Source organism: Salvelinus sp. IW2-2015, unplaced genomic scaffold (assembly GCF_002910315.2).
Source record: "Salvelinus sp. IW2-2015 unplaced genomic scaffold, ASM291031v2 Un_scaffold2205, whole genome shotgun sequence".
NCBI lineage: Eukaryota > Metazoa > Chordata > Actinopteri > Salmoniformes > Salmonidae > Salvelinus > Salvelinus sp. IW2-2015.
The window spans coordinates 6,519-30,377 of record NW_019943535.1 but is presented as its reverse complement, the minus strand read 5'-3'; the positions used below and the strand labels follow the sequence as shown (position 1 = coordinate 30,377).

Below are 23,859 nucleotides of genomic sequence, written 5' to 3'. Positions count from 1 at the left end.
ATTGGTCTGTTGTCTGTAACTTGTAGCTATGTGTGGAAACACTCTTGTTGCTTTGATGGATTTTGTCCTTGCTGCTTTTGGCCTATGTTTTGTCTGACTAGCTGCTTGCCATTCATGTCATGTATGCTATTCAGTCATTGTTCTTTCGCTCGTGCTTTCATGTCTGCTTGTCCTATTGTCTGTCGATGCTATGTCTTGCTTCCTAATGTTTGCTCTGTCTGTATGCTATGTCTTGTCTATGTTGCTCCTATGTATGACTTGTCCTATGTTCTGTATAGCTATGTCTTGCCTGCCTATGTTGGCTCTGTCTGTATGCTATGTCTTGCTTGTCCTATGTTGCTCTGTCTGTATGCTATTTGCTTGTCCTATGTTGCTCTGTCATGTATGTCTGTCTATGTGCTTCTGTTCTACGTCTTTCCTATGTTGGCTCTGTGTATGTGCTGTTATTGTCGCGTTATAGTTCGTCTTGCTTTGTCCTATGTTGCTCTGATCTGTATGCTAGTCCTGCTTGTCCTATGTTGCTCTGTCTGTTATGCTATGTCTTGTCTCCTTATGTGCTTCTGTCTGTATTGCTCGGCTCTGTCCTATTGTTGCGCTGTTCTGTATGCTAACGTCTTGTCCTATGTTGCTCTGTCTGCTATGCTATGTCTTGTCCTATGTTGCTCTGTCTTTATGCTTATGTCTTGTCCTATGTTGCTCTGTCTGTATGCTTACGTCTTGTCTATGTGCTCTGTCTGTATGCTACGTCTTGCTTGTCCTCTGTTGCTCTGCGTTGCCCCCGTGCTCACTGCTCAAATGCATGTGTCTGTGATTGTTATTGTAATTGTTTTAATAAACTGCCCCAGATGCGTTGAAAATTAGCCGGCTGGCTATAAAAACCGACACTTTAACTGAAACGTTGAAATTTAAAAACGTTGCAACTGTCCCTGTAAAAAAATAAACTCAAACATCAAGCTCTCTATCTGAAATTTCTAGAATCAAACCAAGTTAACAGTTCCATTCCCTGTTTCTGTGGTCATGTCACCTGGCTATTGATGATTCTAGAATATGATGGAAGGTTTAACTGGCAACGACTGCACCATGTTGTTTTCTTACCGACCTGATTGTAAACTAACCCAACTAAGTCGATGTCCGCGTAAATTAATTAGCATGACACGTCAAACAAATCTGTTCAGTTAACGTGAGAGATATCTTTTCTTTTTTTGGGAGGGGGGCATCGGATGAGTCTTCAAACCACCACATCCGCCGGATGTCCACTTCCGCATCTGTGATGAAAGGTGACCGAGAGGAAACAGAAAAAATAAACTCTCCGGTTTATGTCCCAAAGTGTCTTGCACTGATCTGAATCGGAACAGCCGATCTGACCAACTCCTGTCTGTAAGCGTCTCAACAGTTTGGGCCTCCACTAATATGAGCCCCTCTGAAAGGTGAGGGACTCTCAGGAACACGTATTGTACATGTCTGTATGTTTTGCTCCAAGACGCCCACAAGCCTCACAAAAGACTCGTTCTGAAGGGTCCGGGTACCAGACTTGAAACAAATGTATGGAAGTTACAGATATACGGAGACTGTTTTTATGCCAAAAATAAATGGGTAAAACATTGTTAAAAAAAAACACTAACAAATGTTTCCTGATATTTCTTAAAATATCTTAGATATCGGACAGACACTTACAGAACAAACTTCCTTTGCCATTTTTTTTTTTGGGGGGGGGACTATCTGTTATTCAGGTGTGTGTCTATTGGCTAGATAGCAGATAAGGACTATCTGTTATTCAATGTGTTTCTATTGGCTAATAGCAGTAAGGACTGCTTTATTCAATTGTGTTTCTATTGGCTAATAGCAGTAAGGACTATCTGTTATTCACATGTTGTTTCTATTGGCTATGCCATGTAAGGATATCTTGTTATTCAATGTGTTTCTATTGGCTAATAGCAGTAAGGAATCTGTTTATTCAATGTGTTTTCTATTGGCTAATAGCAGAAGGACTATCTGTTATTCAATGTGTTTCTATTGGCTAATAGCAGTAAGGATCTGTTATTCAATGTGTTTCTATTGGCTAATAGCAGTAAGGACTATCTGTTATTCAATGTGTTTCTATTGGCTAATAGCAGTAAGGACTATCTGTTATTCAGTGTGTTTTCTATTGGCTAATAGCAGTAAGGACTACTGTATTCAACATGTGTTTCTATTGGCTAATAGCAGTAAGGACTTCTGTTATTCAATGTGTTTCTATTGGCTAATGGCAGTAAGATCTGTTATTCAATGTGTTTCTATTGGCTAATAGCAGTAAGGATCTGTTATTCAATGTGTTTCTATTGGCTAATAGCAGTAAGGACTATCTGTTATTCAATGTGTTTCTATTGGCTAATAGCAGTAAGGACTGTCTGTATTCCAATGTGTTTCTATTGGCTAATAGCAGTAAGGACTATCTGTTATTCAATGTGTTTCTATTGGCTAATAGCAGTAAGGACTATCTGTTATTCAATGTGTTTCTATTGGCTAATAGCAAGTAAGGACTATCTGTTATTCAATGTGTTTCTATTGGGTAATAGCAGTAAGGACTGTTATTCAATGTGTTTCTATTGGCTATAGCAGTAAGGACTGTTATTCAATGTGTTCTATTGGCTAATAGCAGTAAGGATCTGTTATTCAATGTGTTGTCTATTTGGCTTAATAGCAGTAAGGACTATCTGTTATTCAATGTGTTTTCTATTGCTAATAGCAGTAAGGACTATCTTGTTATTCAATGTGTTTCTATTGGCTAATAGCAGTAAGGACTGTCTGTTATTCAATGTGTTTCTATTGGCTAATAGCAGTAAGGACTATCTGTTATTCAATGTGTTTCTATTGGCTAATAGCAGTAAGGACTATCTGTTATTCAATGTGTTTCTATTGGCTAATAGCATAAAGGACTAGTCTGTTATTTCAATGTGTTTCTATTGGCTAATAGCAGTAAGGACTGTCTGTTATTCAATGTGTTTCTATTGGCTAATAGCAGTAAGGACTATCTTTATTCAATGTGTTTCTATTGGCTAATAGCAGTAAGGACTATCTGTTATTCAATGTGTTTCTATTGGCTAATAGCAGTAAGGACTTCTGTTATTCAATGTGTTTTCTATTGGCTAATAGCAGTAAGGACTGTTATTCAATGTGTTTCTATTGGCTAATAGCAGTAAGGACTGTTATTCAATGTGTTTTCTATTGGCTAATAGCAGTAAGGACTGTTATTCAATGTTTCTATTGGCTAATAGCAGTAAGGACTAGTCTGTTAATTCAATGGTTTCTATTGGCTAATAGCAGTAAGGACTTCTGTTATTCAATGTGTTCTATTGGCTAATAGCAGTAAGGACTATCTGTTATTCAATGTGTTTCTATTGGCTAATAGCAGTAGGACTATCTGTTATTCAATGTGTTTCTATTGGCTAATAGCAGTAAGGACTATCTGTTATTTCAATGTGTTCTATTGGCTAATAGCAGTAAGGAACTGTTATTCAATGTGTTTCTATTGGCTAATAGCAGTAAGGACTATCTGTTATTCAATGTGTTTCTATTGCTAATAGCAGTAAGGACTGATCTGTTATTCAATGTGTTTCTATGGCTAATAGCAGTAAGGACTATCTGTTATTCAATGTGTTTCTATTGGCTAATAGCAGTAAGGACTATCTGTATATTCATGTGTTTCTATTGGCTAATAGCAGTAAGGACTGTCTGTTATCATATGTGTTTCTATTGGCTAATAGCAGTAAGGACTGTCTGTTATTCAATGTGTTTCTATTGGCTAATAGCAGTAAGGACTATCTGTTATTCAATGTGTTTCTATGGCTAATAGCAGTAAGGACTGTTATTCAAATGTGTTTTCTATTGGCTAATAGCAGTAAGGACTGTCTGTTATTCAGATGTGTTTCTATTGGCTAATAGCAGTAAGGACTTCTGTTATTCAATGTGTTTCTATTGGCTAATAGCAGTAAGGACTATCTGTTTTCATGTGTTTCTATTGGCTAATAGCAGTAAGGACTGTTATTCAATGGTTTCTATTGGCTAATAGCAGTAAGGATCTGTTATTCAATGTGTTTCTATTGGCTAATAGCAGTAAGGACTATCTGTTATTCAATGTGTTTCTATTGGCTAATAGCAGTAAGGACTATTTGTTATTCAATGTGTTTCTATTGGCTAATAGCAGTAAGGACTATCTGTTATTCAATGTGTTTTCTATTGGCTAATAGCAGTAAGGACTATGTTATTCAATGTTTTCTATTGGCTAATAGCAGTAAGGATATCTGTTATTCAATGTGTTTCTATTGGCTAATAGCAGGAAGGATCTGTTATTCAATGTGTTTCTATTGGCTAATAGCAGTAAGGACTAGCTGTTATTCAATGTTTTCTATTGGCTAATAGCAGTAAGGACTATCTGTTATTCAATGTGTTTCTATTGGCTAATAGGCAGTAAGGACTATCTGTTATTCAATGTGTTTCTATTGGCTATAGCAGTAAGGAACTGTTATTCAATGTGTTTCTTATTGGCTAATAGCAGTAGGCACTGTTATTCAAGTGTTTCTATTGGCTAATAGCAGTAAGGACTCTGTTATTCAATGTGTTTCTATTGGCTAATAGCAGTAAGGACTATCTGTTATTCAATGTGTTTCATGGCTAATAGCAGTAAGGACTGTTCTTTATTCAATGTTTTCTATTGGCTATAGCAGTAAGGATCTGTTATTCAATGTGTTTCTATTGGCTAATAGCAGTAAGGACTGTTATTCAATGGTTTCTATTGGCTAATAGCAGTAAGACTATCTGTTATTCAATGTGTTTCTATTGGCTAATAGCAGTAAGGACTATCTGTTATTCATGTGTTTCTTATTGGCTAATAGCAGTAAGGACTATCTGTTATTCAATGTGTTCTATTGCTAATAGCAGTAAGGACTATCTGTTATTCAATGTGTTTCTATTGCTAATAGCAGTAAGGACTATCTGTTATTCAATGTGTTTCTATTGGCTAATAGCAGTAAGGATCTGTTATTCAATGTGTTTCTATTGGCTAATAGCAGTAAGGACTATCTGTTATTCAATGTGTTTCTATTGGCTAATAGCAGTAAGGACTTTATTCAATGTGTTTTCTATTGGCTAATAGCAGTAAGGACTATCTGTTATTCAGTGTTTTCTATGGCTAATAGCAGTAAGGACTGTCTGTTATTCAATGTGTTTCTATTGGCTAATAGCAGTAAGGTATCTGTATTCAATGTGTTTCTATTGGCTAATAGCAGTAAGGACTATCTGTTATTCAATGTGTTTTCTATTGGCTAATAGCAGTAAGGACTGTCTGTTATTCAATGTGTTTCTATTGGCAATAGCAGTAAGGACTGTTATTCAATGTGTTTCTATTGGCTTAATAGCAGTAAGGAACTATCTGTTATTCAATGTGTTTCTATTGGCTTAATAGCAGTAAGGACTATCTGTTTAATGTTGTCTATTGCGTAATAGCAGTAAGGACTATCTGTTATTCAATGTTGTTTCTATGGGCTTGTTATCTATGGCTCGCAGTAAGGACTAATCTGTTATTCAAGGTGGTTTCTATTGGCTAATAGCAGTAAGGCTATCTGTTATTCAATGGGTTTCTATTGGCTAATAGCAGTAAGGACTTGTTATTCAATGTGTTTCTATTGGCTAATAGCAGTAAAGGACTGTTATTCAATGTGTTTCTATTGGCTAATAGCAGTAAGGACTATCGTTATTCAATGTGTTTCATTGGCTAATAGCAGTAAGGACTATCTGTTATTCAATGTGTTTCTATTGGCTAATAGCAGTAAGGACAATCTGTTATTTCAATGTGTTTCTATTGGCTAATACGCAGTTAAGAGCGATCTGATACTTCAATGTGTTTCTATCTGGGCTAATAGCATAAGGACTATCTGTTATTCAATGTGTTTCTATTGGCTAGCATAAGGACTATCTGTTATTCAATGGACTAATGGCTGCTTATTCAATGTGTTTCTATTGGCTAATAGCAGTAAAGGACTATCTGTTATTCGATGCTGTTCTTTTGCTAATAAGCAGTAAGGATATGTTATTCAATGTGTTTTTATTGGCTAATAGCAGTAAGAGACTTGTTATTCAATGTGTTTCTATTGGCTAATAGCAGTAAGGACTATCTGTTATTCGATGTGTTTCTATTGGCTAATAGCAGTAAGGACTGTTATTCAATGTGTTTCTATTGGCTAATAGCAGTAAGGACTATCTGTTATTCAATGTGTTTCTATTGGCTAAAAGCAGTAAGGCCAAATAAAATGTTTCATGAAAATAATTTTTTTAATATATTTTTTTGATACTTCAAGGGGTCTTAAAATTTAAAAAAATAAATCGCAAAATGATCCTTGATGTGACCTTCTTAAAACAATGTTTCTGTCCCCAACCAAAGAGGGACTAACAGGAGCAGATCCTCTGCACAGATTCTGTCAGAACTCGGGGCCCTGACAGAGAATCTCAGTAACACAAAACAAAGAACGGTGTTCCAACTAAGGTCCAGTAGCCAAGACAACAAATACACATTCTACCTAGACACCGTTGCCCTAGGTTACACAAAGAATTATACCTGCATCAACACTACAGGTAACTTCCACACGGCTGTGATCGATCGGTCTAAAGACACAAGGCAAGAAGGGCATTCTATGCCATCACAAGGAATATAAGACTCCGTGTCCCAATTAGGATCTGGCTAAAAATACTTGAATCAGATATAGAACACATTGCCCTCTATGGTTGTGAGGTCTGGGGTCCGCTCACCAACCCAAGAATTCACAAAATGGGACAAAAACCAAATTGAGACTCCGCATGCGGAATACTGCAGAAAAATACATTGTGTGCAACGTAAAACCCCAAACAATGCAGAGTAGAATTAGGACGATACCTGCTAATGATCAAAATACAGAAAAGAGCTGTTCAATTCTACAACCACCTAAAAGGAAGTGATGTCCACACATTCCATAACAAAGCCATCACCTACAGAGAGATGAACCTGGAGAAGAGTCCCCTAAGCAAGCTGGTTCTGGGACTCTGTTCACAAACACAAACAGACTCCACAGAGCCCCAGGACAGCAACACAACTAGACCCAACCAAATCATGAGAAAACAAAAAGATAACTATTTGACACACTGGAAAGAATCAACCAAAAACAGAGCAAACTAGAATGATATTTGGCCCTAAACAGAGAGTACACAGTGGCAGAATACCTGACCACTGTGAAAATCCTTGACTATGTACAGTGAGCATTGCTTTTGAGAAAGGCCGCTGTAGGCAGACCTTGCTCTCAAGAGAAGACAGGCTATGTGCAACACCACCCACAAAATGAGGTGGAAACTGAGCTGGACTTTCTAACCTCCTGACGAATGTATGACCATATCAGAGACACATATTTCCCTCAGATTACACAGATCCACAAAGAATTTGAAAACAAATCCAATTTTTGATAAACTCCCATATCTATTGGGTGACATATCACAGCAGCAAGATGTGACAGTGAAGAACAAACACCATTGTAAATACAACTCATATTTATGCTTATTTATTTTCCCTTTTGTACTTTAACTATTTGCACATCGGTACAACACTGTATATAGACATAATATGACATTTGAAATGTCTTTATTCCTTTGGAACTTCTGTGAGTGTAATGTTTACTGTTCATTTTTATTGTTTATTTCACTTTTGTTTATTATCTACTTCACTTGTTTTCACAATGTTAACATATGTTTCCCATGCCAATAAAGACCCTTGAATTTAATTGAGAGAGAGATGGAGAGAGAGATGGATAGAGAGCTGGATGGAGATGGAGAGAGAGATAGAGAGAGATGGAGAGAGAGATGGAGAGAGATGGAGATGGAGAGAGAGATGGAGATAGATGGAGAGATAGATGGAGAGAGAGATGGAGAGATGGAGATGGAGAGAGATGGAGGATAGATTGGAGAGCTGGGATGGAGAGAGAGATGGAAAGAGTAGATGGAGATGGAGAGAGAGAGAGATGGAGAGAGAGAGATGGGGAGAGAGAGATGGAGATGGAGAGAGAGAGAATGGGAGAGAGAGAGATGGAGAGAGAGAGATGGGAGAGAGATGGAGAGATGGAGATGGAGAGAGAGATGGAGAGAGAAGAGATGGGGAGAGAGAGATGGAGGAGAGAGGGAGAGAGATGGAGAGAGAGATGGAGAGTAATGGGAGATGGAGAGAGAGAGATGGAGAGAGAGAGATGGGAGATGGAGAGATGGAGAGAGAGACAGAGAGAGAGAGAGAGAGAGAGAGATGTGCTTACAGTAAATGTACATTGTGTGCCTTCCCTCACATTCATGCCTGACCTCTGAACCCCCTCACTCCTTCACACACACATCCTGCTCACAGAGGTCATATTCAGTTTAAAACGGCCCTGGCTAATGTCTGTCATAAGACCCAGAGATGGCCAATTGTCACTCTTCTCCTGTGTGTGTGTGTGTGTGTGTGTGTGTGTGTGTGTGTGTGTGTGTGTGTGTGTGTGTGTGCAGTGTGTGTACAGTGTGTGCAGTGTGTGTGTGTGTGCATTAGATGCGATGCAGGGGGGATAATGTGTGATGACAGCGCTTGTTGCTGGAAGGACCCACTCTGTGATGTAAAGAGGCAGGTTCCGATGACAGTCACAGCTTTCCAGCTCAAACACAACGTGTCATTGGCTGGCCCTGTTAATAAGAGACAGGGGGGCTGATACTACGCAGTTTATTAGACTAACACACACTGACGGGACACATGGAGACCCCGGGGCCATGCTCCTCTCTTCAGTTGGCTACCCCTGTCAAAACTCACAACCTGCTGCCTGATTGACCTTAAGGTCAGCTGCAGCCTGGGGCTATCGCTCTCTCTGGCAGCGCTAACCGCTAACATCCTTGTTGGCCCACAAAGTGAATGCTATGCTAACCGCTAACATCTCTGTTGGCCCACACAGTTAACACTATGCTAACCACTAACATCCCTGTTGTTCCCACACAGTTAACGCTATGCTAACCGCTAACATCTCTGTTGTCCCACACAGTTAACGCGTATGCTAACCGCTAACATCTCTGTTGTCCCACACAGTTAACGCTATGCTAACCGCTAACATATCTGTTGTCCCACACAGTTAACGCTATGCTAACCGCTAACATCTCTGTTGTCCCACACAGTTACGCTATGCTAACCGCTAACATCTCTGTCGTTCCACACAGTTAACGCTACGCTAACCGCTAACATATCTGTTGCTGCCACACAGTTAACGCTACGCTAACTGCTAACATATCTGTTGCTGCCACACAGTTAACGCTACGCTAACCGCTAACATCTCTGTTGCTGCCTCGCTCAGTGGGGTTAACTCACCTAACAGTCACAAGAAAGACCTCACAGCAACACGGAGATAAGACGCCACAGATATTTGTCGACGTCCGTCGTCCCGTAATAACTGGCTGAGAGCATCGATGTTGACGTATTAGACCGACCCCGTGTTTATAACAGCACACCACACACACACACACACACCACACACACACACACACACACACACACACACACACACACACACACACAACACACACACACACACACACACAACACACACACACACACAACACACACACACACAAACTGCCTACCCTAAAGACAAAAAAATGAACAGCAGAAAATAGTAGCCGTGACCTTTGACTTAACAAGTCACTGGATGCCTCCCATAGTGCAGCTTATTATCTATGTACTACTTTAACCTGAAGCTCATTTCTGTAATTCAACACATTGTGCATGACTTATGCTATGTTAATATGGTATCTAGAGTGAGAATAACTAACAGGAATCAATGCGGGCCATCCGGAGGACAGGGCCATCTTGAGGACAGGGCCACTGGAGGACAGGGCCATCTTGAGACAGGCCACTGGGGGACAGGGCCATCCGGGGGGACAGGGCCATCCGGGGGACAGGGCCACTGGGGGACAGGGCCACTGGGGGACAGGGCCACTGGGGGACAGGGCCATCTGGAGGTCAGGGCCACTGGGGGACAGGGCCACTGGGGGACAGGGCCACTGGAGGACAGGGCCATCCGGAGGTCAGGGCCATCCGGAGGACAGGGCCCACTGGGGACAGGGCCATCTTGAGGACAGGGCCATCTGGAGGTCAGGGCCACTGGGGACAGGGCCACTGGGGGACAGGGCCACTGGGACAGGGCCACTGGAGGACAGGGCCACTGGGGCAGGGCCTGGAGGACAGGGCCACTGGGGGACAGGGCCACTGGGGGACAGGGCCACTGGGGGACAGGGCCACTGGGGGACAGGGCCACTGGGGACAGGGCCACTGGGGACAGGGCCACTGGAGGACAGGGCACTGGGGACAGGCGCCACCTGGAGGACAGGGCCACTGGGGGACAGGCACTGGAGGTTAGGGCCACTGGGGACAGGGCACTGGGGACAGGGTCACTGGAGGTTAGGGCCACTGGGGGACAGGGCCACTGGAGTCAGGGGCCACTGGGGGACAGGGCACTGGGGGACAGGGCCATCTGGAGGTCAGGGCCACTGGGGGACAGGGCCAGACTGGGGACAGGGCCACTGGAGAACAGGGCCACTGGGCGGACAGGGCCAACGGGAGGGAGGGGCCACTGGGGGGACAGGGCCACTGGGGGACAGGGCCCACTGGGACAGGACCAGGGCAACTGGGGGACAGGGCCACTGGAGGAACAGGGCCACTGGGGACATGGGGCCACTGGGGGACAGGGCCACTGGGGGACAGGGTCACTGGAGGTTAGGGCCACTGGGGGACAGGGCCACTGGGGGACAGGGGCACTGGAGGTCAGGGCCACTGGGGGACAGGGCCACTGGGGGACAGGGCCACTGGGGGACAGGGGCACTGGGGGACAGTCACTGGGAATGTGCCCTGCGTGCCCGGTCATTATTCGGTCAGTATTCCGACATGATTCGGACATGATTACTTTAAGTTTACAGTGTCTTCAGAAAGTATTCATACCCCTTGACTTATTTCACATTTTGTTGTGTTACAGCCTGAATTTAAAATGTGTTACATTTAGATGTTGTGTCACTGGCCTACACACTACAGCATAATGTCAAAGTGGAATTATGTTTTTTCGAAATGTTTACAAATGAATAAAAAATACCTGCCCTCCAAATACACCTCCGCTGTTTTCAATCAGGATCTCAGCGATCACTGCCTCATTGCCTGCATCCGTTATGGGTCCGCGGTCAAACAACCACCCCTCATCACTGTCAAACGATCCCTAAAACACTTCTGCGAGCAGGCCTTTCTAATCGACCTGGCCCGGGTATCCTGGAAGGATATTGACCTCATCCCTCAGTTGAGGATGCCTGGTTGTTCTTTAAAACTAATTCCCTCACCATCTTAAATAAGCATGCCCTTTTCAAAAAATGTAGAACTAAGAACAGATATAGCCCTTGGTTCACTCCAGATCTGACTGCCTTCGACCAGCACAAAAACATCCTGTGGCGTACTGCACTAGCATCAAATAGTCCCCGCGATATGCAACTTTCAGGGAAGGCAGGAACCAATACACACAGTCAGTTAGGAAAGCAAAGGCTAGCTTTTTCAAACAGAAATTTGCATCCTGTAGCTCTAACTCCCAAAAGTTCAGGGGCACTGTAAAGTCCATGGAGAACAAGAGCACCTCCTCCCAGCTGCCAGAGGCTAGGAAACACCGATAAATCCACAATAATCGGGAATTTCAATAAGCATTTCTCTTTGGCTGGCCATGCTTTCCTCCTGGTTACTCCAACCCCGGCCAACAGCTCCGCACCCCCCGCAGCGACATGCCCGAGCCTCCCCAGCTTCTCCTTCACCCAAATCCAGATACCAGATGTTCTAAAAGAGCTGCAAAACCTGGACCCCTACAAATCAGCTGGGCTAGACAACATGGATCCTCTCTACAATTATCCGCTGCCATTGTTGCAACCCCTATTACTAGTCTGTTCAACCTCTCTTTCGTATCATCCGAGATTCCTAAAGATTGGAAAGCTGCCGCGGTCATCCCCCTCTTCAAAGGGGGAGATACTCTAGACCCAAACTGTTACAGACCTATATCTATCCTACCCTGCCTTTCTAAGGTCTTCGAAAGCCAAGTTAACAAACAGATCACTGACCATTTCGAATCCCACCGTACCTTCTCCGCTGTGCAATCGAGTTTCCGAGCTGGTCACGGGTGCACCTCAGCCAAGCTCAAAGTACTAAATGATATCATAACCGCCATCGATAAAAGACAGTACTGTGCAGCTGTTGACCTGCAGCCGTCGACCTGGCCAAGGCTTTCGACTCTGTCAATCACCGTATTCTTATCGGCAGACTCAACAGCCTTGGTTTCTCAAATGACTGCCTCGCCTGGTTCACCAACTACTTCTCTGATAGAGTTCAGCGTGTCAAATCGGAGGGCCTGTTGTCTGGACCTCTGGCAGTCTCTATGGGGGTACCACAGGGTTCAAATCTCGGGCCGAATCTTTTCTCTGTCTATATCAATGATGTCGCTCTTGCTGCGGGTGATTCCTTGATCCACCTCTACGCAGACGACACCATTCTGTGTACATCTGGTCCTTCTTTGGACATCGTGTTAACAAACCTCCAAACGAGCTTCAATGCCATACAACTCTCCTTCCGTGGCCTCCAACTGCTCTTAAACGCTAGTAAAACTAAATGCATGCTCTTCAACCGATTGCTGCCCGCACCCGCCCACCCGAATAGCATCACTACTCTGGACGGTTCTGACTTAGAATATGTGGACAACTACAAATACCTAGGTGTCTGGTTAGACTGTAAACTCTCCTTCCAGAATCACATTAAGCATCTCCAATCCAAAATTAAATCTGGAATCGGCTTCCTATATCGCAACAAAGCATTCTTCACTCATGCTGCCAAACATACCCTCGTAAAACTGACCATCCTACCGATCCTTGACTTCGGCGATGTCATCTACAAAATAGCCTCCAACACTCTACTCAGCAAACTGGATGCAGTCTATCACAGTGCCATCCGTTTTGTCACCCCTTATACCACCCACCACTGCGACCTGTATGCTCTCGTCGGCTGGCCCTCGCTACATATTCGTCGCCAGACCCACTGGCTCCAGGTCATCTATAAGTCTTCGCTAGGTAAAGCTCCGCCTTATCTCAGCTCACTGGTCACCATAACAACACCCAACCGTAGCACGCGCTCCAGCAGGTATATCTCACTGATCATCCCCAAAGCCAACACCCACTTTGGCCGCCTTTCCTTCCAGTTCTCTGCTGCCAATGACTGGAACGAATTGCAAAAATCGCTGAAGTTGCAGACTTAAAATCTCCCTCACTAACTTTAAGCATCAGCTATCTGAGCAGCTTACCGATCGCTGCAGCTGTACATAGCCCATCTGTAAATAGCTGACCCAACTACCTCATCCCCATATTGTTTTTATTTACTTTTTTGCTAATTTGCACCCCAGTATTTCTACTTGCACATCATCATCTGCACATCTATCACTTCAGTGTTAATTTACTAAATTGTAATTACTTTGCTACTATGGCCTATATATTGCCTTACCTCCCTTATCCTACCTCATTTGCACACACTGTGTATATATATATATATACTGTAGATGTTTCTATTGTATTATTGACTGTATGTTTGTTTATTCCATGTGTAACTCTGTGTTGTTGTTTGTGTCGCACTGCTTTACTTTATCTTGACCAGGTCGCAGTTGTAAATGAGAACTTGTTCTCAACTGGCCTACCTGGTTAAATAAAGGTGAAATAAAATCAAATAAAAAAAGGTTAAGAGGGTGTAGACAAAGAAGAGCTCTCCAGTAGGTACCAAAACATTCAATGGCCATTTTCTCAAAATTGAGGTTACAAGTTTATAAACTTTCAAAGCAGAATTACTTAAATTTTTACTTTTCTTCCTCAACTGTAGTGTATCATATACAATTTCCTCTACTTGTATTCAATGTAAAAAACACAATTTCAAAAATGTACATAAGACCGAATCGAGCCAGTCGATCACAAATGTCTTGAGTCAATAAGTATTCAACCTCTTTGTTATGTCAAGAAGTAAAAATGTGCTTAACAAGTCACATAATAAGTTGCATGGACTCACTCTGTGTGCACTTATAGTGTTCATCAAATCCTCTTGTTAAATATGTATCTTTGTTGACGGCCTGGACGTATAAATACTGTCACTTCTCTCCTGCCGCTACCTGTCTGGTTGAGAGGTGAAATTAATTCTGCTCCTCGCATCTCAAATGGCAATGACAACAAGGCCTTTAAGAGCGCTTTATTTTCTACCCAGCTACCGTTTTGTAGACAAGACACATTTAAGAAAGAGAAGACTCAATGTGTACATGTGACCTTCACTGAATAGTTTAAAGGCTCATTCAGAGTCCACAACAGCAGAGTCCGGCGGCCCATTGTGACAACAGCTACGTGGCTCTGAGGTTGTGTCAACACTTGATACTTACATGCGACATCTGCTATCAGAATATGAAGATCGTATTGAAAAGACGGGTCTAGACGCACAAAAGTCGCTTTGTGGTCTGATTGTGTTCAGATCTAGCTGATCACTTCAGGAAGGGGTCAGGGATGAATTGTGTGCATGATTTCTCCTCAGTCTGGACCAATCGGGCAACCGAAAGCGGGCTACCGAAAGCTGGCTACCGAAAGCGGGCTACCGAAAGCTGGCTACCGAAAGCGGGCTACCGAAAGCTGGCTACCGAAAGCGGGCTACCGAAAGCGCATACAGTGGGCGACGTCATCAGCACTCCTCCCACAAGTCTCCAGAAAACGTGTGTTTTGGGTAATAACACTGTAGGAAATATGTTCTTAGTGAGGAACGTGTTTGCTGGACTCATGATAATGATTGCTAGTTAGCTAATATTTAGTTTTTTTGTTTTGTAACCTGTTTGCAATCCCTTTAGCTTTTTGGGCTAGCTACGAGTTGCATAGGTTAGCTGGCTAGTTAGCTAATATTTCGTTTTTTTGTTTTGTAACCTGTTTGCAATCCCTTTAGCTATGCTAGCTACGCGAGTTACATAGGTTAGCTGGCTAGTTAGCTAATATTTAGTTTTTTTTGTTTTGTAACCCGTTTGCAATCCTTTAGCTTTGCTAGCTAGCGAGTTACATAGGTTAGCTGGCTAGTTAGCTAATATTTAGTTTTTTTGTTTTGTAACCTGTTTGCAATCCCTTAGCTTTGCTAGCTAGCGAGTTACATAGGTTAGCTGGCTAGTTAGCTAATATTTAGTTTTTTTTGTTTGGTAACCTGTTTGCAATCCCTTTAGCTTTGCTAGCTAGCGAGTTACATAGGTTAGCTGGCTAGTTAGCTATTATTTAGTTTTTTTTTTTGTAACCTGTTTGCAATCCCTTTAGCTTTGCATGCTAGCGAGTTACATGAGTTAGCTGGCTAGTTAGCTAATATTTAGTTTTTTGTTTTGTAACCTGTTTGCAATCCCTTTAGCTTTGCATGCTAGCGAGTTACATAGGTTAGCTGGCTAGTTAGCTAATATTTAGTTTTTTTGTTTGTAACCTGTTTGCAATCCCTTTAGCTTTGCTAGCTAGCGAGTTACATAGGTTAGCTGGCTAGTTAGCTATTATTTATGTTTTTTGTTTGTAACCTGTTTGCAATCCTTTAGCTTTGCATGCTAGCGAGTTACATAGGTTAGCTGGCTAGTTAGCTAATATTTAGTTTTTTTGTTTTGTAACCTGTTTGCAATCCTTTAGCTTTGCATGCTAGCGAGTTACTAGGTCAGCTGGCTAGTTAGCTAATATTTAGTTTTTTTGTTTTGTAACCTGTTTGCAATCCCTTTAGCTTTGCATGCTAGCGAGTTACATAGGTCAGCTGGCTAGTTAGCTACGGTCGTTGGCTACTGCCATCAAGTGGTTGTGTGTTATCAGATTTAGCCGGTTCCACCGTTTGTAGATATGCATACAGTCAATTGAATATAGTACGGGAAAAGGGGGAATCCGGACACAATGTGGACACGGTAGACACATTTACATGTATGCCTTGTGACCGCGTTGGGAATTCCATGATCAGAACACTAAAGCTGCAAAATCGTCAAGTCTAGACACGGCCTGAGACCACCATCCATGGGGGGGGGGGGGAGACGCGCACCTCCCCAAAATCCCAACCAAACATGGCTCCATGTACACGGCTCCCTATTCATTTGAATGTGGTGCGCTGAGAATTCTAAACGTATGAAAGCCAATGGTCCAATATTCTAGAACACTAGAACACTAGAACACTGGAAGCATTTATGTCACCAGTCTCCTAAAGATGATCAATCTGGGTTACGTTACTGCAATAGTGATATTTGGTTCAGGGTTCATTTTAGACGCTAGAACAGCTCTACTACTTCCTGTATCGAAATCAGAGGTGAGTGAGCACAGCTTGACAGAAAGACATGTTGTTGTGTGGAATGTTGTTTGAAAAAAACACATGCCTCTTTCCGTCTATCTGTGTCAATCTGGGTTACGTTACCTGCAATAGTGAACCAACCAGACAATCAACTAATCAGTCAGTCAGCCAACCAACCAGTCAGCCAGCCAGTCAGCCAGCCAGTCAGCTAAACAAACTGCACAGTAGAAACATTATATTTCCCACCAGACTGTAAGGCAGATGATGATGACGATGGTACTGTAGGTGTTGAGGAAGAGTTCATTTTCAATTCAGTTTTTTTTTTTGCTGATGTTGTTTCATCTCACTTGTATTTCTTGTTAATTTAATTTGCTTTGTAAACACAATGTAAACACAATGTAAACAAATGTAACACAGTGTAAACAGTGTAAACACAATGTATTGTTTATTTCACTTTTGTATAATATCTACCTCACTTGCTTTGGCAATGTTAACACATGTTTCCCATGCCAATAAAGCCCCTTGAATTGAATTGAATTGAATTGAGTAGGGAAGGAGAGAGAGATGAGAGAGGAAGAACAGCGACAGAGAGAGAGGAGGGAAGGAGAGAGAGAGATGAAAGCAAAAGGGAGAGAAGAATAGAGACAGGGAGAGAAGAGAGAAGAAACAGGGAGAGAAGAGAGAGGGAGCGAGAGAGAGAGGAGAGAGGGAGAGAGAGAGAGAGAGAGGAGAGAGAAAGAATGAGAAAGAGAGAGGGAGCGAGATAGAGAGAGAGAGAGAGAGAGAGAGAGAGGGAGAAAGAAGAGCGAGAGAGAGAGAGAGAAGGAGAGACAGAGGAGAGAAGAGGAGAGAGAGAGAGAGAGAGAGAAGAGAGAGAGAGGAGAGAGAGGGATAAAAGAAGAGAGATGTCTTTTGAGATGCAGCCAGAGTGTAAGGCTCATGAGGGGGCAATGGAAAGGTCACTTCCCCCATTATCATAACACATCCACCCTCCTAGGGAGCTGTTGGGCAGAATGCCATGTAGCAACAGAGACATGACGAAACCGAGCTTTTATATTATATACCCAGCAGGAGTGTCGAGAAGGGAGGACGGGTAAAGGGGAAAGAGAAGAGAAGAGAGAAAGTGAGAGGAGAGGAGATCTAGGGGAGAGGAGAAGAAGAGGACAGAAGAGAGAGAGGAGGATCTAGGGGAGAGAAGAGAGAAGAGGACAGAAGAGAGGAGAGAGATCTGGGGAGAGGATAGAGAAGAGGACAGAAGAGAGGAGAGGAGGATCTAGGGGAGAGGATAGAGAAGAGGACAGAAGGGAGGAGAGGAGGATCTAGGGGAGAGGATAGAGAAGAGGACAGAAGAGAGGAGAGGAGGATCTAGGGGAGAGGATAGAGAAGGAGGACGAAGAGAGAGGAGAGGAGGAATAGGGGAGAGGATAGAGAGAGGACAGAGAGAGAGAGGAGAGGAGGATCTAGGGGAGAGGATGAAGAAAGGACAGAAGAGAGAGGAGAGGAGGATTAGGGGAGGAGAGAGAAGAGGACAGAAGAAGAGGAGGAATCTAGGGGAAGAGGAGAGAGAAGAGGACAGAAAGAGAGAGGAGGAGGATCTAGGGGAGGAGGATAGAGAAGAGGACAGAAGAGAGAGGAGAGGAGGATCTAGGGGAGAGGATGAAGAAAGAGGACAGAAGAGAGAGGAGAGGAGGATCTAGGGAGAGGATAGAGAACGAGGACAGGAAAAAGGAGAGGAGGATTAGGAGAAGAGGGGAAGGATAGGCCTCTTCTCAGGTACCCATGTGGAACATGGATTAGTCCCAGCAGTGTCTGAAGCACTCAGCTAAACTGAGAAGACTTCAATGATGCACATCTGGCTCCGTATGGATTAATGAACATTATAAGACATAAGTTGTCTAAACACAGACACTTACTAAAGCATAACACGCACACAGAGCAAACACAAACAACAAACAGACACACAAACGCATTGCGCACGCACACACACACAGGAGAGATGTACCAAGATGGCGCCGAGCAGAGAGGGTCGCCTCGCTTCCAGATCTTACGAAACTATGCATTATTTTGTTTTTATGTATTATTTTTAACATTGTTTAGCCAGAAAAGTATCATTTACAAGCATCTTGCTCGCACCCGCAATAACATCTGCTAACCATGTGTATGGTGACCAATAAAATTTGATTTGACACACACACACACACACACCACACACAACACACACACACACACACACACACACACACACACACACAACACACACACACACAGGCTTCTCCGAAAGTGAAAGCTGACAGGCATGTGGTTACTGTAGCCTAGCAGATGGTGTCACTGTCCTAAAGCAGTGACAGCATGTGGTTCACTGTACCTAAAGCAGTGGTGCTCACTGTACCTAAAGCAGTGACAGCATGTGTTCACTGTGACCTAAAGCAGTGGTTCACTGTACCTAAACATCAGCAGTGGTTCACTGTACCTATAAAGCCAGTTCGACACGCGCTGGTGACAGTGTGTCACTGTAACTAAAGCAGTGACACATGTGGTTCACTGTGACCTAAAGCGTGACAGCATGTGGTTCACGTGCTAGAGCACTAAAGCAGTGTGCACGACCAACATGAGCAGGCTCTCGAATGAAAGCTGGACAGTCAGGTTGGTTCACTGTACCTAAAGCAGGTGACAGCATGTGGTTCACTGGTACCTAAACAGTGGTTCACTGCTACTGTAGCACGTACCCTGTTCAACTGTCAGCAGTGACAGCATGTGGTTCACTGTACCTAAAGCAGTGGCAGCATGTGTTCACTGTACCTAAAGCAAGGGTTCACTGTATCCTAAAGCGTTACAGCCTGTGGTTCACTGTACCTAAAGCAGGTGACAGCATGTTGGTTCACGGTACTAAGAGCAGGGCATGATGGGTTACTGTAGCTAAAGCATGGCGATGTGGTTACTGACGTAAAGAGTTACATATGTGGTCATGGTACTAAACAGTGAACGAGCTGTCACTAGGAGTCATGTGGAGGCTATATCAGGGGTAGTAGCCAGCGTCAATGTGGAGGCTATATACAGGGGTTACGTACAGAGTCAATGTGGGAGTGCCTATATACAGGGGGTTACGGTACAGAGTCAATGTTGGAGCTACTATACAGGAGTGGGTGTTACGGTACAGAGTCAATGTGGAGGCTATATACAGGGTGTAACGGTACAGAGTCAATGTGGAGGTCTATTACAGGGGCTTGTACGCGTACAGAGTCAATGTGGGAGCTATAACAGGGTGTTACGGTACAGAGTCAATGTGAGGGCTTATACAGGGGGTTACGGTACAGAGTCAATGTGGAGGCTATAGTACAGGGGTACCAGTACAGAGTCATGTGGAGGCTATATACAGGGGGTGACCGGGTTAACAGAGTCAATGTGGAGGTGTATATACAGGGTGTTACGGTACAGAGTCAATGTTGTGAGGCTATATAACAGGGGGGTTACCGGTACAGGAGTCAATGTGGAGGCTATATACGGGGTGTTACGGTACAGAGTCAATGTGGAGGCTATATACAGGGTGTTGACGGTACAGAGTCAATGTGGAGGCTATAATACAGGGGGGTCCGGTAACAGAGTCAATGTGGAGGGGCTAATACAGGGGGTTACGGTAACAGAGTCAATGGTGGAGGCTTATATACAGGTGTGTACGGTACAGAGTCAATGTGGAGGCTATATACAGGGGGTACCGGTACAGAGTCATGTGGAGGTTATATACAGGTTGTTACGGTACAGAGTCAATGTGGAGAGGGCTAATATTACAGGGGGTACCGGTACAGAGTCAATGTGGAGTGTTATATCAGGGTGTTACGGTACAGAGTCAATGTGGAGGCTATATACAGGGGGTACCGGTACAGAGTCAATGTGGAGGCTATATATCAGGGTTGTTACGGTAAGAGTCCAATGTTGTAGGAGCACAGGAAATTGGAATTGAGGTAGTATGTACTGTAGGTAGAGTTATGTGACTATGCATAGATAATAACAGAGAGTACAAGCAGCGTAAAAGGGAGGGGGAGGTGATGTGGTGTGTGGCATTTGACAGTGATGTTCAGGAGTCTTATGGCTTGGTGGTAGAACTGTTAAGAGCCTCTTGGGACCTAGACTTGGCGCTCGTCGGTACGCTTGCCGTGCGGTAGCAGAGAGAAATTCTATGACTGGCTGGAGTCTTTGACAATTTTTAGGGCCTTCCTCTGACACCGCCTGGTTTAGAGTCCTGGATGGCAGGAAGCTTGGCCCCAGTGATGTATTGGGCTGTATGCACTACCTCTGTAGCGCCTCTCGGTCGGATGGAGCAGTTGCCATACCAGGCGAGTGATGCAACCAGTCAGGATGCTCTTCGATGTTGAGCTGTAGAACTTTTTGAGGATCTGAGGACCCATGCAATCTTTTCAGCCTCCTGAGGGGGAATAGGTGTTATCGTGCCCTCTTCACGACTGTCTTGGTGTGTTTGGACCATGTTAGTTTTGTTGGTGATGTGGACACCAAGAGAACTTGAAGCTTCAACCTGTCCACTGCAGCCATCGATGTTAATGGCGGCGTGTTTCGGTCCTCCTTTTCCTGTAGTCACAAATCATCTACTTTGTCTTGATCACGTTGAGGGAGAGGTTGTTGTCCTGGCAGCCACACTGCCAGGTCTCTGACCTCCTCCCTATAGGCTGTGTCATCGTTGTCGTGTTCAGGCCTACCACTGTTGTGTCGTCTTTCAATTTAATGATGGTGTTGGAGTCGTGCTGGGTGCAGTCATGAGTGAACAGGGAGTACAGGGAGGGGACTGAGCACGCACCCCTGAGGGGCCCTGCTGTGTTGAGGATCAGCGTGGAGATATGTTGTTGCCTACCTTACCACCTGGGGGCGGCCCATCAGGAAGTCCAGGATCCAGTTGCAGAGGGAGGTGTTCAGTCCCAGAATCCTTAGCTTAGTGATGAGCTTTGAGGGCACTATGGTGATGAACGCTGAGCTGTAGTCAATGATAGCATTCTCATGGCACTATTGTGTGTAGATTGATGAAAGACAATTTCTATTCAATCCATTTTTGAATTAAGGTGTAAAGTAACAAAATGGGGAAAAAGTCAAGGGGTCTGGATAACTTCCGAATGCACTGTATTCTCAGCCTCTGACAGTGGTTGGACATTCAGACACTCCCAGAGCCTTAAAGAACAGTAAGTCCTTCAGTACACTCCCAGAGCCCTTAAAGAACAGTAAGTCATTCAGTATCACTCCAGAGCCCTTAAGCACAGTAAGTCCTTCAGTATCACTCCAGACCCTTAAAGAACAGTAAGTCCTTCAGTATCACTCCAGAGCCCTAAAGAACAGTAAGTCCTTCAGTATCACTCCAGAGCCCTTAAAGAACAGTAAGTCTTCAGTATCACTCCAGAGCCCTTAAAGACAGTAAGTCCTTCAGTATCACTCCCAGAGCCTAAAGAACAGTAAGTCCTTCAGTATCACTCCCAGAGCCCTTAAAGACAGTAAGTCCTTAGTATCACTCCCAGAGCCCTATAAGAAAGTAAGTCCTTCAGTATCACTCCAGAGCCCTTAAAGAACAGTAAGTCCTTCAGTATCACTCCCAGGACCCTTAAGAACAGTAAGTCTTCAGTATCACTCCCAGAGCCCTTAAAGAACAGTAAGTCCTTCAGTTATCACTCCAGAGCCTTAAAGAAAAGTAAGTCCTTCAGTATCACTCCCAGAGCCCTTAAAGAACAAGTAAGTCCTTCAGTATCACTCCCAGAGCCCTTAAAGACAATAGGTCCTCAGTATCACTCCCAGAGCCCTTAAAGAACAGTAGTCCTCAAGTCACTCCCAGAGCCCTTAAGAACAGTAAGTCTTCAGTATCACTCCAGAGCCCTTAAAAACAAAGTCCTCATACTCACTCCCAGAGCCTTAAGACAGTAGTCCTTCAGTATCACTCCAGAGCCTTAAAACACAGCAAGTCATTCAGTATCACTCCCAGAGCCCTTAAAAACAGTAAGTCCTTCAGTATCACTCCAGAGCCCTTAAAACACAGCAAGTCATTCAGTAATCACCCCCAGAGCCCTTAAATAAAGTAAGTCCTTCAGTATCACTCCAGAGCCTTAAACAAGCAAGTCGTTCAGTAATCCCGAGGCAGAGAAACAAAACAAAACATCAAACCTGTGTCCAAAATGGCAGCCTATTCTACTATAGTGGCAGTCATTTTGACCAGGGACCCATGTGCACCTATATAGTGAATAGGATGCCGTTAGGGACTCAACTACTAACTCACTTTACAAAACAACACAACACTTTCAACTCCAGCCCCTGTCCAGGCCACTGCTCCCTTCCTTAGTGACAACACACGGACTCTCTTCTAAACTGCATTAAAGGCCATGCTCCCTTCTTAGTGACAACACACGGACTCTCTTCTAAACTGCATTAAAGGCCACTGCTCCCTTCCTTAGTGACAAACACCGGACTCTCTTCTAAACTGCAATTAAAGGCCACTGCTCCCTTCCTTAGTGACAACACACGGACTCTCTTCTAAACTGCATTAAGGCCACTGCTCCCTTCCTTAGTGACAACACACGGACTCTCTTCTAAACTGCATTAAAGGCCACTGCTCCCCTTAGTGACAACACTGACTCTCTTCTAAACTGCATTAAGCCACTGCTCCCTCCTTAGTGACAACACTGACTCTCCTTCTAAACTGCATTAAAGGCACTGCTCCCTTCTCTTAAGGTGACCAAGCACTACTACTGACTCTCTTCTAAACTGCATTAAAGGCCACTGCTCCCTTCCTTAGTGACAACACACTGACTCTCTTCTAAACTGCATTAAATAACTCAATAAAAATAACCGTCATATCTGTTTAAATAAACATGTAAATAGCTGACTGATGACGGGACGACATTCGTGCGGTTGAGTCCGTTTCTGTGATAACATGATCTCTTAACAACGGGATGAAAATGTGTTGCCACTTACTGAAACAAGCATTGTGGTGTAGCAAACGATGAATAGAACAGGCTTGGAACCTCTAACCCTGGCAATTTGACTGGTAAACTCATGGGTACACCAGAGCCTGAGTATACAAACCATAAAGACCAGCTAACTGTTTGTCAAGTGTTATTAAACCCTGTTGAGAGGAAAGGATCTAACTAAAACAAACCACTACAGATATTTTTTTAATGTAAAACATAATATTCAAATCTTTGGATACACATATACAGTTTCATTAGAGACAGAAAGAAAACAACAGTGTCCTCGGAGCTATAATATACATATACTGAACAAAATATAAACACAACATGTAAAAGTGTTTGGTACCATGTTTCATGAGCTGAAATAAAATATCCCAGAAATGTTCCTTATGCACAAAAACCTTGTTTCTCAAAAATATTGTGCCAAATTTGTTTGGCACAAAACGCCACAGATGTCTCAAGTTTTGAGGGAGAGTGCAATTGGCATGCTTACTGCAGGAATGTCCACCAGAGCTGTTGCCAGAGATTTGAATGTTC

At 43.6% G+C, this 23,859-nt stretch overlaps 1 protein-coding gene across 1 annotated transcript; it reads right to left on the bottom strand.

Annotated features, from left to right (window-relative positions):
- Positions 1 to 9,833: 9,833 nt before the first annotated feature.
- LOC139025063 (basic proline-rich protein-like) lies at positions 9,834 to 10,919 on the bottom strand. Its single transcript, XM_070440091.1, has 2 exons — positions 10,514 to 10,919; positions 9,834 to 10,465 (listed from the first exon to the last, which is right to left on the bottom strand). Exons 1-2 carry the CDS (start codon positions 10,917 to 10,919, stop codon positions 9,834 to 9,836), a joined length of 1,038 nt encoding a protein of 345 aa, XP_070296192.1.
- Between the last annotated feature and the right edge of the window lie 12,940 nt (positions 10,920 to 23,859).

Excerpts from the sequence above, each read along its gene's own strand:
- LOC139025063 (XM_070440091.1), bottom strand. The coding sequence starts at position 10,919 with ATGACCGGGCACGCAGGGCACATTCCCAGTGACTGTCCCCCAGTGCCC. Across the intron at positions 10,466-10,513 it reads CCAGATGGCCCTGTCCCCCA|TGGCCCTAACCTCCAGTGAC; the intron begins GTGCCCTGTCCC and ends CCTGTCCCCCAG.